The 15,451-nt window shown below is 37.6% G+C and overlaps 1 protein-coding gene across 2 annotated transcripts; it reads left to right on the top strand.

Moving 5' to 3' along the window:
• The first annotated feature begins 305 nt into the window (after positions 1-305).
• LYSMD3 (LysM, putative peptidoglycan-binding, domain containing 3) lies at positions 306-15,181 on the top strand. 2 transcript variants are annotated; one of them, XM_011944258.1, is made up of 4 exons: positions 312-448; positions 4,584-4,849; positions 10,042-10,139; positions 11,354-15,181. In XM_011944258.1, the coding sequence occupies exons 3-4, from the start codon at positions 10,056-10,058 to the stop codon at positions 12,017-12,019; spliced, it is 750 nt and encodes a 249-aa protein (XP_011799648.1). In that variant the 5' UTR covers positions 312-448; positions 4,584-4,849; positions 10,042-10,055; the 3' UTR covers positions 12,020-15,181. The 2 variants fall into 2 exon arrangements, with proteins under 2 accessions (XP_011799647.1, XP_011799648.1); XM_011944257.1 differs by lacking the exon at positions 10,042-10,139 and having other exon boundaries at positions 306-448.
• Positions 15,182-15,451: the final 270 nt, after the last annotated feature.

Genomic DNA, 15,451 nt, shown 5'->3' with positions numbered 1-15,451 from the left:
GTCGCGGGTTCGGTCCGCTGACTTGACCACCAGATCCTTTTCTGCTGGGAGTGAGGTGACGGGGAAGAAGGAGAGGAGTTAAGGGCAGGGCTGGGGATTGGACCCGGGGATTGGACCTGGGGATTGGATCTGCCCCCGGGCCCCGGGGCCCCGGCGGAGTCCCTGCGCCTGCGTGCTGGGCGTGGACCTGTGGTTGGACTCCCCGGTTCTGGGCTTGCCCTCCGCCTCCTCCCCCGCCTCTTCCCACCTCCTCCCACTTGACGCGATGACGCACCTCAGGTTTGCGGACGTGGCGGCGGCGTACGGAAGGCGGAGACGTTGGCGGCAGAGGCGGAGGCCGACTAGGTCAGCCCAAGGCGGAGCCTCGACCATGAACTTCCCCGGGACAGCGGGGGCGACGGACCTTTTGGTCATCTCCTCGCAGCGTGTCTCCTGCTAACGAGGACAGGTAAAGATGGTGGCAGGAGGTGAGGGTGGCCCGGTCCAGGAGGGCGGGGTTGGGCCCCAGCTGCGTCCTCACTGGAGGCGCTGCGCTCTCGGCCACAGGTGTGGTGGGTGCTGTAGGGCGGGGCTCGGCCCGCGGGGAGGACACCCCCGAGAAAGGGAAGAACTTCCAGACCAGCCCTGCCAGGCCCTCTTGTCACACTGTCGGGGGAACTGAGGCTCAGAGGAAGGACGCCTACCGGCTTTATTACCAGGGCAGCTCATTTCCCACCCAAATACAGCATTTCTCCCACAACTTTATGTTGGCGTGAAATATTTGCTGACGGCATCTTGTCACATCGCTCAAATGTTATGCCGTGACCGAAGAATCTGAGACGTAATCCTCGCTGACGATAGCAGGGAAAGAAAAACTTGAGGTGTGCAATACAGAGGGGAGGAAGTTAAGTTTTTAAAAATAAAATTGGCCCTGGCAGCGGATAAGGCGCCTTTGATTCTGTCCCTTTGCAGCTTTAACTTGTGCCCTGTGACCCTCTTATTGCTTCTTGCTTAAAGAAGGTCAAGGCGAAACACCCAGGAGCAGCCGTTCTACCGTACGAAAGTGTTTGGGAAACCATTTTCAGTTACAGACTGAGCTGATGAATGCTTTAACACTGTTTTGTGGCCCCTCGTAATCTACGTAGCACGCAGGCTTGTTCCAGGTTTCTGAAGAGGGAATTCGTGCCTTTTTCCTGCACTAAGAGAATTAAGAGAAGTGAATAGAATTGAGCCAGATGACTTAAATATTATGTACTTTCTAATCTCTGAGTAGTAGACTGGAGTGATTGCCTGGGTCAGTCTGTTCACTTCGGTTGGAGACACAACCAGTTCTTGATCATTCAGAATACCCAGTTTTGTAACTGGGTATAGTCAGCTGCCTGCATTTCATTACAAAGGGGAGTGGAGAGATAGTGAGACAGGTGAAGTTCTGACCTTTAAATTATTATTTAGAAATATATCATGGAGAGAGGTTGATAGAAACAAATAGCTAAAATGACTTTGGGGCATTGCTTAGTGATTTGCAGTTAGCTGTACTACTAAGCCAATTTTTAAGTTCTAAGAACAAATTATTAGGGAGAAAGTGTCTAACGGGACAGCATAAGTAGGTCGGTATAGCTACGTGTAAATTGCTGTATATTAAGTCTTAACGTTTTTGATCATGGATGCTTTTTGAGAAAAGCAATAAAAATTCTCCCCAGAAAAATATACATATGTATAAAATTTGCCTGGAATCTACAGGATTCACAGACATTCCCTAGATTAAAGACAGAAGATTAAAAAAAGACTTGGTTAAATGAGTGGAAATAAAACTGTTATCCTTGGAGGAAAAGATGTAGTCATGACTTCAAAACTACTTTGGAGATATGAAATGTGATCGTTTTCTTTAGTTTGATAGCTGTCAAGTTAGGAATCCTAGTTCTTGGTGGTAATGTAGCACTTAAGAGAACAGTTGAAATAATCTACTTAACATATAGCTATTAGTTCTCTATGTTATCTTAATAGGAAATCTTGAGCTTTTAAAGCATTACAATATTGCCCTTAGAGCAGGGTCAGAAACTAGCTTTCAAGGGTTGGATTCAACTATATTAAATGATTTTAAAGCATTTTATGATAAGTATACGCCTACATAGAAAGTACAGGTTGGGTAGTCCTTACCTGAAATGCTTGAGACCGGAAGTGTTTCAGATTTCTTTGGATTTTGGAATGTTTGCATATACATAATAAGATATATTGGGGATGGGACCCGTCTGAACATGAAATTTGTGTTTCATGTTCAACTTATACACATAGCCGGAAGGTAATTTTATATAATTTGTACACAAAAGTTTTTGTATCTGGAACCATCAGCAGGCAAAATTTTGTGTCACTATCTCAGCCACCCTTATGGAAAATTTGTGGTGGTTTGGCATTACCATCATTCCTAACTCTGAATTTATGTGCTACTAGTAAGCAATCATTTTCTTACACTTATTCACACATAAGCGCTTAACAGGAAAAAAAAAAAAAGATACCATTAATACAGTGAAAAAATAATGTGTTCAGGGTACTTAAGCACATCACCAGAATACCTATACAGGTTTAGCATTCCTAATCTGAAGTCTGAAATATAAGGCGTGGAATTTTCCATTTGTGGCTTCATGTCAGCACTCAACATATTTCAAATTTCAGAGTATTTAAGATTTGGATTTTTGGGTTAGGGATCCTCAACCTTTGTAATTTATTGTCATCCATTTTATGCACTCAGATTTTTGGAGCTGGTCTCTTCGGTTTTTTTTTTTTTTTTCCTGTTTCACTTGGTGCTCATCCATAGTATTAAAAAAATAATGAGTCTTTGAGATGTTATTTTGCTTTCGCTTCCATGACATAACACTACCATGGTTTCTCCCTCTTCTGGACACTCCTTGTCCATATTTTCAGGCTGATTTCCTTTCACCAAGATACTGAATGTTGGACTTCTTTAAGGCTCAGTCTTGGGGCCTCTTTTCTTTTTCTATACTCTCTAGGTAGTATCATATGTACTCACAGATTCATTTTCACCTATGTGCAGATTGGTCATGAAATTTTATTTCTAACCTAGACCTTTCCTCTGAATTTGACTGTATAGCCCATTTATCTATTTGCCATTCCTTTTTACTATCTTAGAGGAATTCATAGTCATAGCCATGCACCTACTGCCCCAGCTCCTCTTCCATATCTCAGAGAATGGCACCACAATTTGTTATGTAAATCAGAAATCTTGGTGTGATGCTTAACTTACTCCTTCTCTTCATGTCTGAACCACCTTAAGTGCAAAGTATTTTATCTCCAAAGTGCTTCTTACTACTTCCCTCCATCTTTCCCAACAAGAACAGAAAGCAATCTGCCCCTTCTTATATGAATAATTAACACGAAGCCAAAACTGTGAATGTGGGATTAGTTTTTTAAGTTCTTGGGTTCCTAATGAGAGTAGATCAACTTGATGATGGTGAGTTGAGAGTGAGTATGCAAGTAAACAAAAAGTATTCGTTGATGCATGTTTTTAACTTAGGTCAGCTACCAGTCAGTCTTACAATGCTTTTTCTAAAGTATAAATGAACACAGTGACCTAAGATCTGTTCACAGTCTTTATGGACCATCAGTTGAAGTTGATGAGGACTCTAAGTTGGCTAAAAGGCTTCCAGGGAAGCAAAATCATAACCTGTATAGCAGGCATATCTGCACTAAATATAAATACCGAAGTCCAGGAGGAAGTAGTACAAAAGATACTCCAATCCTGAATGAATTTAAAATGCAGAACAAGCCAGAAAGTTTTGAATTCATAAAAGTGTATGTGTATATAAAACATGCTTTGATTCCATCAGAGCTATAAGTTGTATAGTCACAAGTTTTTAAGACATAACACAATTATTTATCTGATTTTCTTCACATACTCAGAATAAGGGGAATTTAAGATTTTATATTTATACATTATATTTAATGTAATATTTTATAGTATTTAATTTTATAATAAGTTATATTTTTACCAAAAAAATTATAGCAATTTGCCTTTGTTAATATGTAATTACTCCACGTGTTTAGTGATATATGATCCAATAGAGGAGATTACCTCTTCTTCCCATACCTTTGCCTCCACTGCCAAATATGTTTGTTGTACTTTAACAGTTATAAAGCCTGAACCTAGACCAGGCATGGTGACTCACACCCGTAATCCTAGCACTTTGGGAGGCTGAGGTTGGCGGATCACCTGAGGTCAAGAGTTCGAGACCAGCCTGGCCAACATGGTGAAACCCTGCCTCTACTAAAAATACAAAAATGGGCTGGGCGTGATGGTGGGCACCTGTAATCCCAGCTACTCGGGAGACTGAAACAGGAGAATCACTTAAACCTGGGAGACAAAGGTTTCAGTGAGCTGAGATTGCACTATTGTACTCCAGCCTGGGTGACAGAGTGAGACTCCATCTCAAAAAACAAAACAAACAAAAAAAACCTTAAACCTAAATGTTTAAATAACTAATACCATTAAAACAAAAACAAAAGATTGTGTCCTGAATGTACGATGCATGCAGTCAGTCAGTTGGATCAGCTACATTCCAAAATTTTCTCTGCTTTTTTTTTTCCTCCAGATTTTAACATTATGGCAGGGAGGCATCAGAATCGTAGTTTTCCTCTTCCAGGAGTTCAGTCAAGTGGTCAAGTACATGCATTTGGAAATTGTTCAGACAGTGATATGTTGGAGGAGGATGCTGAAGTGTATGAGCTTCGATCCAGAGGAAAAGAGAAGGTCCGAAGAAGTACATCAAGAGATAGACTTGATGACATTATAGTATTAACAAAAGATATACAAGAAGGAGATACACTAAATGCAATAGCTCTTCAGTACTGTTGTACGGTAAGTTTTAATATCACATAATGCAATCCATAAGAAATTAATATCACATAATGCAATCCATGAAATAAATTCCATGTCCTTTTTTACCTTGTTTATTCCTTTCTCCATTTTTTGCTCTTATTATTTTTTGCATAGAAATCTGTATCACATGGGCTGGGCGCGGTGGCTCACGCCTGTAATCCCAGCACTTTGGGAGGCTGATGCGAGTGGATCACGAGGTCAGGAGATCAAGACCATCCTGGCTAACAGTGAAACCCCGTCTCTAATAAAAATACAAAAAAATTAGGCGGGCGTGGTGGCAGGTGCCTGTAGTCCCAGCTACTTGGGAGGCTGAGGCAGGAGAATGGCATGAACCCAGGAGGTAGAGCTTGCAGTGAGCCAAGATCCCGCCACTGCACTCCACTCCAGCCTGGGTGACAGAGCGAGACTCTGTCTCAAAAAAAAAAAAAAAAAAAAGAGAAAAGAAATCTGTGTCTGTGTCACATTTGTAAATGTTTACTTTTTAAAATTTTAACAAATACTTGAATTTCTGTGTATTTCCAAATCCACGGATTTCAGTATTGAAATCACCACTTAACTGTGTTATCTTCTTATTCAAGTGGTAAAAAAAAAAATGTAAAAAAAAAAAATGTGGAAATGTATAAGGAAAAGTTTTTCCCTGTCCCAATTTCTTGAGATAACCAGTGTTAACACTTTGGCATGTTCCTGTACCTTCTTTTGTGCTCCTAAGTATTTATTTATATATACATGTTTTGGGGAGTTAGTAATCTTTGTATTTTTAAACGTGGATTATATCGCATTTTACTCTGCAACTTGCATTTTTCATTTTTTAGTGTATCATGGACACCCTCATGACCATCCCTTAAAGCCTTATAGATCTAACTCATTATTTTAAATGGTTGTATAATGTCTGTAGTATCAATGTTCCAGTATTTTTAAGCCATTGCCCTATTAATTGATACTCAGGATTTTCTTGGTGTTTTACCTTGTGTAGCAAATATTATCACAACTGTATCTTTAAATGGCAATGCCTTTATTTCTGTGGGATAGATCCCAAAAGTGGGATTGCCAGATAAGAGGAATGGTGTATTTTTAATTTTAATAGATACTGTACTCTATTTGGACCCTTTTTCTGTCTGTGTCATTATGTCCATCTTGAGGCCTTAGCAGGATTTTTTTTTTTTTTGAGATGGAGTCTGGCTCTGTCGCCCAGGCTGGAGTGCAGTGGCGCGATCTCGGCTCACTGCAAGCTCTGCCTCCCGGGTTCCCGCCATTCTCCTGCCTCAGCCTCCAGAGTAGCTGGGACTACAGGCGCCCGCCACCTCGCCCAGCTAGTTTTTTGTATTTTTTTTGGTAGAGACGGGGTTTCACTGTGTTAGCCAGGATGGTCTTGATCTCCTGACCTCGTGATCCGCCCGTCTCGGCCTCCCAAAGTGCTGGGATTACAGGCTTGAGCCACCGCACCTGGCCAGCAGGATATTTTTATATCCACATTGATATGGAAACTGGTTAGAACATTTGTTTTCAAACTTTTTGTTCTCATACTCCCAACAGAATTTTGAAATATGTGTACTGTGTACCTCCTCGCACATTTTTAAGTGAACTTAAATTATTCCTCATGACTTAAAATAGTTACAAAGTGTATAATTTTCAGAATGTTGTATTAACATGTAAAAATAAGACTATTAGAGTGCTCTTTAAATGCATCCATGGAATTCTAAGTACTTCCAGGATTTGCTACCTGAAATTTGTATTTTTTTAAAAAGTGGAAAGTGTGTATATGAGAGCTCTTTTATTAATAGCATGAGATTTTATATCATCCCTTTTTCTCATTAATATTTTAATCTTCCCCCCAAATTTTTCATGATGTAAAGTATTTTTATACTTGAAAAACCTCTTATTGACTACCTGTAATACTTTTCTGCAATAGGAACACATGTCTATAAGTTTATATTATATAAATGTATTTATATATGTTTATATTCTAAAAAAATTATGGTCATGAGGTTGTATTTTTTTCTACATTTGCAACTATTGCAATAATTCACATTTCTTATTACAATTCACAATTCATCAAAACATTACAAATTTTGATTTTAAAATTTAATAAAATATTTTATTAAAATGAATTTTTTGATGTGGTAAAAGAGCTGGGTAGTTTTTTCCTTCTACCTTGCTCACGTATGGCAATATCAATTCTTGCCATTATTACATCACAATATATCTAAGTTTATTTCTAAATGCAAATAAACATGTGAGTAAATGTTTTGTAGAGAAATAAGACCATTGATAAATAAATTACAGAATATGTCATAGAAGGTAGATGGTAGAATAGACTTCAAAATGAGAGACAAAGCTAAAAACATCAAGGTACAGATCCAAGAGGAGAGTTTGTGGTTCAGTGGTTTTATAAGATATTAGCTTTCTTTTAATGAACCTAGAAAATAATCTTAGGGAAATTTAACATACCATCTGAATAATTAAAAATAGGTCATATTTCCAATGAGGTACAAAGATGTTTCAGGCATTCAACAGTGATATAAAGATTTCAAGGAGGAAATACGGTAAACAACAAAGGGAATTTTCGTAGGTATTTCAGAAATGAGTGGCACAGACTATTTGGGATGAAATGCTTTGAGACACTGAGGAAAAGTTTGATCCATACAGTAAGGGAATACAGTTATTGTAGGGTTTTAACAGGAGTGATACAGAACAACAGAGGGGGCTGCTGATGAATTGAAGGGAATCCAATAAAGAGATTACTGGAATAATAAAGATGATCAGGACTTAGACTAAAATATTTGTGATAAGGATAAAGAAGTGTTAAAAAATGTATTGGGGAAAATCACAGGATATATCAGCTGATTGCTTATGTGAAGTGAGAATGATGAAAAGTGCTTAACATTAATGGAGAGATGGCATTGGCCACTGTATTAGTCTGTGCTCACATTGCTATAAAAAAATACCTGAGACTGGGTAATTTATAAGAAAAGAGGTTTATTGGTTCTGCAGGTTTTACATAAAGCAGGCAGCATCTGCTTCTGGGGAGGCCTCAGAGAGCTTTTACTCATGGCAGAAGGCAAAGCCAGAGCAGGCATTTTCACATGGCTGGAGCAGGAGGAAGAGCGAGTGAGAGAGGAGGTTTCATACACTTTTAAACAACCAGATCTCACAAGAACTCAGGACATTATCAAGGGGGAAATCCACCTGCATGATCCAATCACCCCCCCCAGGCCCCATCTCCAACATTGGAGATTATAAGATGACATGAGATTTGGGTGGGGACACATACCCAAACCGTATCAGCCACTATAGTGGGAAAGGTGATGAACAGAATTAGTTAAGATAAGCAGTGCATCTTTTTGATGGGAGCATAAGCAACAAAAAAATTATAAAATTTATTATAAAAGGATTTATCATTTAAAAAATACAGTAAGTAGTTAGTGGTATATTCCACTTAGAAATAATCTTAAGAATTATTAAAAATCTGTCAGTTATACGACTGATGAGAAGAATAAAAAGTCCAAGGTTGGAATCTTGAATGCAACCAAGGAAGTTAGCATAGCATAGAAATCATTATAGGGATATTCAGAGAGATAACTTAGGTAGATACTAAATCTTGGAACCTTAATTCAAAAAGAGTATTAAGTAGATTAGCAGGAGTACACAATACCAAGCAAAAGAGCATTTAAAGAGAATGGGGTCAGACTTTGGGATTTGTCAGTGAATCTTCATTTGCTATAAGACAAAACAATGTGAAGGTAGTAAGATGATAAAACACCCTTTATCTTTACTGTTTCATCTTTTAGTTATTGTTCAACCCTTTCCTTCTAATCCCCCCACACATACACTGCAAGATTATTTTTCCAGCTTGACCTTTTTTAGTCTTCATTGTACTTGATTACGAATCTACAGTTGATTCTCTTCACTACTCCCTCATAAAGACCCTCTCTGCTTGACCACTTTGAATTTTCAGGTTTCTAGTTTTCCTACTGTTAACATTTAATAATAGCTAACTTTTATATGACATACTATATATCACTGTTCTGAGTGTCCTGCAAAATTTAAATCATTAATGTTCACCTCAACCCTATAATGTAGGTAGTAGTATTACTGCCATATTGCAGGTGTGGAACCTTAATGGCGAGGAGGTTAAACAACTTGCCCCAGGTCATACAGCTAGAAAGTGTCAAAGCTATGCTTAAAACCCAGTTATCCATGGTTTTAACCACTATTGTATATTCCCTTCCTGGCCATTCTTCATCTCCTTTGTGGATTTCTGTTACTCAGCATACCCATCAAATGTTGGAGTTCCTTAGGGATCTTCTTGTTGCTTTTTTCTCCCAGGCTTTTTCTAGTGAATCTGTCTACTCTTGGACCTCTTTGACTTCAATTACTTTTTTTTTTTTTTTTTTTGAGATGTAGTCTTGCTGTGTTGCCCAGGCTGGAGTGCAGTGGCATAATCTCTGCTCACTGCAACCACAATCTCCCGGGTTCCAGTAATTCTCCTGCCTCAGCCTCCCGAGTAGCTAGGACTACAGGCACATACCACCATGCCTGGCTAGTTTTTATATTTTTAGTAGAGATGGGGTTTCACCATGTTGGCCAGGCTGGTCTTGAACTCCTGACCTCAAGTGCTCTACCTGCCTCGGCCTCCCAAAGTGCTGGGATTACAGGCATGAGCCACCATGCCTGGCCGACTTCAATTATATTTTTGCTGATAGTCCACAAATCTGTGTCTCCAGCTGAGATCGCTCTTGAGTTTCAGGCATATATCTACAACTCTGTCCTGAACATCTTCCACTTGTGTATCTCAAGCAGCTCCAAGTCAGCATATCTAAAATCTGCCTTTGGCCGGGCGCGGTGGCTCAAGCCTGTAATCCCAGCACTTTGGGAGGCCGAGACGGGCGGATCACGAGGTCAGGAGATCGAGACCATCCTGGTCTACACGGTGAAACCCCGTCTCTACTAAAAAATACAAAAAACTAGCCGGGCGAGATGGCGGGCGCCTGTAGTCCCAGCTACTCGGGAGGCTGAGGCAGGAGAATGGTGTAAACCCGGGAGGCGGAGCTTGCAGTGAGCCGAGATGGTGCCACTGCACTCCGGCCTGGGCGACAGAGCGAGACTCCGTCTCAAAAAAAAAAAAAAAAAAAAAAAAAAATCTGCATTCATCCTCTTCTTACCCTCCACAGTGTTCCATTTCTTAATGAATGCCATCATCCATCAAGTTGACCAAACCAGAAATCTAAGCTTCATACTAGACCCACTTTATCTCTCTGACATCAATCAGGTGTTACATGATTACGTTTTAGATTAAAGCGTTGATGGAAATGAATGGGACTAATAGATGGTGGGAGAACCTGGCATACCAATTGGTAATCTGCCAGACACCGCCCTCTTCCCCCAACACAGTGGAATAGGATATACAGACAGGTTATCTCACAGTGGATGGGATAATACAAACAGGTTGAAGAATATATAATATATAGAGAAAAAGCTTATAAAAGTGATTAGTCTTTTTTTTTTTTTTTTTTTTTTGAGACGGAGTCTGGCTGTGTTGCCCAGGCTAGAGTGCAGTGGCCGGATCTCAGCTCACTGCAAGCTCCGCCTCCCAGGTTTACACCATTCTCCTGCCTCAGCCTCCCGAGTAGCTGGGACTACAGGCGCCCGCCACCTTGCCTGGCTAGTTTTTTTGTATTTTTTTTTAGTAGAGATGAGGTTTCACCGTGTTAGCCAGGATGGTCTCGATCTCCTGACCTCGTGATCCGCCCGTCTCGGCCTCCCAAAGTGCTGGGATTACATGCTTGAGCCACCGCGCTCGGCCTGAAGTGATTAGTCTTGAAGGTAGTTGAATAATGCATTTACACTGAGAAGTTTGGGGGGGAGAAATGGCTTTAGAAGTAAGGGGGTAAATTACCAGTTTTTTAAATTCTAAGGTATATATGCTTTTCCACACATTTTAGCATCTTTATTTGGAATGGTGGCATCTTCAATTTTTGGTGAAGTTTTTTTTTTCCCCCTAGATATACATAAAATAATGCTGCATCTTAAAAGTTACGGCATCTTGGTTTTGATAAAATATGGTAGTTTTAGTTGGGTAGCATTTGTCTATATTCCAGTTTCCAAATTGGAATAAAGAAGATAACTACCCATAATCCTTCCTTCACAAATTGTTTACGAGTAGAAGGACTGTGGTATTTATGCATGATGCAGAAAGGGAAACAGCAAAGGATTCTAGGATCTACTGAAATAGCATTAATTAGTGTTACAAATATATGTGGGTGATAGTAGAAAGTAGTGATTTCCTAAGATTGGTAGATCTAAAGTGGTGTAGAATTCTCATCTACAAATAAAATTAAAATTTCTCTGGGTGCAACTTAATACTAATAATAATTAAGTTCAACTGTTTTTTCCTCCAAAAGTAACTAGGATGAATGACTATTGCTACCTTTATTTTGATTTAGAATTCAGTTGTATGTTGCCTTTTTTTTTTTTTTTTTACAGGTAGCAGATATCAAGAGAGTTAACAATCTCATCAGTGATCAAGACTTTTTTGCCCTTAGGTCTATCAAAATTCCAGTAAAAAAGTTCAGTTCCTTGACTGAAACACTTTGTCCTCCAAAAGGAAGACAGACTTCACGTCATTCATCTGTTCAATACTCTTCCGAACAACGGGAAATTTTGCCAGCTAATGATTCTCTTGCTTACAGTGACTCAGCTGGTAGCTTTTTAAAAGAAGTAGACCGAGACATAGAACAAATAGTAAAGTGTACAGACAATAAGAGAGAGAACCTCAATGAGGTAGTATCGGCCTTAACAGCACAACAAATACGTTTTGAACCTGATAACAAAAACACTCAACGTAAAGATCCCTATTATGGAGCAGACTGGGGAATAGGGTGGTGGACAGCTGTCGTGATAATGTTGATAGTAGGTATAATAACACCGGTGTTTTATTTGTTGTATTATGAAATTTTAGCTAAGGTGGATGTTAGTCATCATTCAACAGTGGACTCTTCACATTTACATTCAAAAATCACACCCCCATCACAGCAGAGAGAAATGGAAAATGGAATTGTGCCAACTAAAGGAATACATTTCGGCCAACAAGATGATGATAAACTGTATAGTCAGGATTCTCAGTCACCTGCTGCTCAACACGAAACATAGCAATTAGTTCGTAATCAAATGTTAGTAGTCACGTGTGCATCTGGAATGTGGTGAATCAGTTATATCCAATAATCGCTTCAAAGGCAGAATTTAGAGAGATTGAGGATGCTTTTGTTTTTAACAAAAGGATTTCACACTTTGAACATTTTTTGAGCAACTAGTTGATGTTGAGAGCAGTTGATCCATAAATCTGGTGTGTCAATGTTTCAAGCAGAAATTAATTTAAACGTGTGTCTAGGAAGTTCTTAACTTGGAAGATGTATCATTTTTCCTAAGATGTATGTTTAAATTTTTTTTCAGGTAATTTTTAAGTTTATTAATGTTAAATTTATGATGCAGAATGACAGCATCAGTTGTCTGCAGCTGAAAAAAATTTACTACTATGAACCCCCAAAATATTCAGTTGCAAGAAAGTTTGATTCTAAAATTATTCATGGTAGCATACATAACACACCACTTGAAAACTTTTAAAAATTACATTTAGCACATGTACTATGAAAGCATATGTACAAAGAGAAAGGGGAAAGTGATTTATAATTCCTATAACAGAGGCCAAGAAATAGATTAAAATATTTTCAAGACCCCAAAATAATGTATTATGGTTGGGAAGTCAGTAGAACACTGGAATAGGTGAAGACCTGACAGTAATTTTTGTCTTAAGAATGCTTTCTTTAGGACAGACCCTTTAACCTCACCTCTGTGCATCTGTTTTTAAAATGATTATATTTGTCTCTGATATTTGAAAGCACTTTTGTAGTTTCGATGATGAAAAATATGTTAAACATGTACATATTACCATTATTTAAGAAATAATTCCTTATGTACTGTGATAAATCATTGCTGTTACATACAGCAACATGCCTTAATTATATTTAACGCCTTACTGCTTTATGTAAGTAAATCCAAGTTTCAGAATTAAAATTAAGCATTATTTCAGATGGTCCAGTCAGATTCGTTACATAGGCTATATAAATTTGTCTCCATTTTAACCATCAAGCACAAATAATTGGGTCAAAACTGTCTGAGGTCTGTTGAAGAAAACGGTTCCTTAAGCAAAAACGAGTAGAGATCTTTTATATTAACTGTAACAGACAAATTAGTAATCCCTTAACCTCTGTTTTTCAAAGAGAAAACACCCAATTTAGACTTTTTTCCTGAACTATACATACAGCATCAAATTGGGAAACAAAGGCCAAAGGTGTATAGATTGCTTGAAAGGGCGTGATAGTGCCTCTTTTTAAGATCTGTTGAGTCGGCTATAGTCTGGCCAAGGAAGAAGCATTTGCATACTGATTCCATCATTTAATCTTTAAAAGTATGTGTTCTAAAAATGTAACCAGAATGATTCTTCAATAGAAATGAGATTTGGTGGAGTCTGGATTGCCTGTTTTGTATATAGTATATATTTAAGATATATAATACCACCTCATTTTCTGGGCATTATTTCCTAATTGTTGATGTTTCAGGCTTTTGATAAATCATTTTATATATTTCAAATTTCAGTTGGAATAAGTAAATATTTATGGCACGTGGAGTTTTATGTACTTTCAGGAGAAAACCATCAGGAAAAGACAGGACAAAGAAGTCAAACATTAAAGCCTTTGCAAGTATTAGAGGACCTTAAACAATTACCAAAAAGTGTTTAATAGGAATGTTACAAATTGGTTCTCTTAGCAAATTAAACATTTAAAAAATAGTTTTAATGTGCCTTGGGCATCTTGAAAAGAAGAGTGTGATATAATTTATGCTCAGTGTTAACTGGTCAGTTTACATTGTATTTATTAAGCCTGCTGAAAAATAAGGTTTTAAGGAAGAAAATGCAGATTATTTTAGGGTAAACAGGCCAGGTGTCCTTTGAAGAACTTTGTTTACATCAAATTGATGAAATTACAGTCAGTGATTCCTTACCTTTTTGCTAGTTGTACTTTGAAATTGTTATGGGTTCGATTTCCAAAATATGTTATTTATTTTTAAAGGAATAAGGTGTGCTGATTAAAAATCATTTGTCTTGCAGAGTATCCTTTTTTGAAGGAAATATACATCCTTATAACACATCAGGTAGTTTTCTTTTTTCTATATTTAAATTATATATTTTTGAATTAATTGAATATAATTTGAGTTACATATAATTCTGTATAAAGGTTACATATTGAATTACAGTTCTTATCCGTTTAGAAAAGAATTTTCTAAGCATTTAAAACATTTGGAATAATTTTAGTTTCTAAAAAGTACTAATGTAAGTTAAGTTTGTATCAAATGCAAATTACCTTGTATAACTAATTAACAAGCAGTTATTGTTTAACATTGTGATTTTAATTGTGTTGGCACCCTTATTTGAATCTGCTGCTTTACATGTGGTCTTTGTGTGTGTCTGCATGTGTGCACGCATGCACTTGTATGCAATGTAAAAGTAACAGCAGAATCACTGCATTTGGTTCACTTAAAATTTTGGAGTTAGCAAGGAAAGAAAAAGCTGATAGTTTTATGATATGAAGTCTGGGTTAAAATAAAATTGCTATCCCACTCCTAGGAAGTTACGGGGTTCCTGTTTTCAAAAGGTATGTTAAAAGTGGTTATAGACTCTGCTGGCCACATTAAAAATTAGAAGACTCATGTTAAATTATCTTCTCCAAAGGACTTTTTATTTACAGCTTTTCTTTTGCTGGACTCTACCTGCTTGGCTCAGTGTCCTGAAGAGTTTTTTTTAAATGAACCACTACTTAGTAATTAGTTCTTTTTTATTTAAAGTATTTACTTCTAAAATTACCTAGTTGGAAATATGAAGGATATGCTTAGGTTTAGAAATATCATGAAGCAAGGATCTAGTCAGTGTTCCAGGATAAAAGTGGAGTTTTTTAAAGTCTGTATTTAAATGGTGCACTGATGGGATTCATTTTTTATTTGAATTACAAAAATGTTGCTCAGGTAATCCGTATTTTCTTCCACATATGTGCATATTGCACTGTTAGATCATAGAAATATCTGAATGCTTTAATTTTTATATATGCAAAATCTATCTTTTGTATAATGTATTTTATACAAATGTAACTAGAACATTATGTTAGCATGTACATCTGTAAAATGTTTTTAAAATTTTTTGCCCCTTTTCATATTCTGAAAGATCTGTAACATGTAATAAAGTTTCTATTATTCAATCTAAAATGGAAGCCAGGGAATTTAATTGAATAAAGCAAAGCTTTTCTCCTCTACTTTCAGACTAATACAGAGATATTATTTAAGATACAGCAAATTGCCAGAGGTTTACCAATTCAGATTTCTTATTTGCTACAGTGAGGCAGAATACCCTGGATTATCTGTAAGACATAGATAAAACATTTTAGATGAATGTTCTTTGGGGGATTTTCCTCAGGGTAAGATCTGGTAAGGCATAGTCCAGGAATTGCTATGAAGTTGTAGATGAGTCATTATCTA

This window comes from Colobus angolensis, unplaced genomic scaffold, assembly GCF_000951035.1.
Source record: "Colobus angolensis palliatus isolate OR3802 unplaced genomic scaffold, Cang.pa_1.0 Scaffold23, whole genome shotgun sequence".
Classification (NCBI taxonomy): domain Eukaryota; kingdom Metazoa; phylum Chordata; class Mammalia; order Primates; family Cercopithecidae; genus Colobus; species Colobus angolensis.
This window is presented reverse-complemented; position numbering and strand designations above follow the sequence as displayed.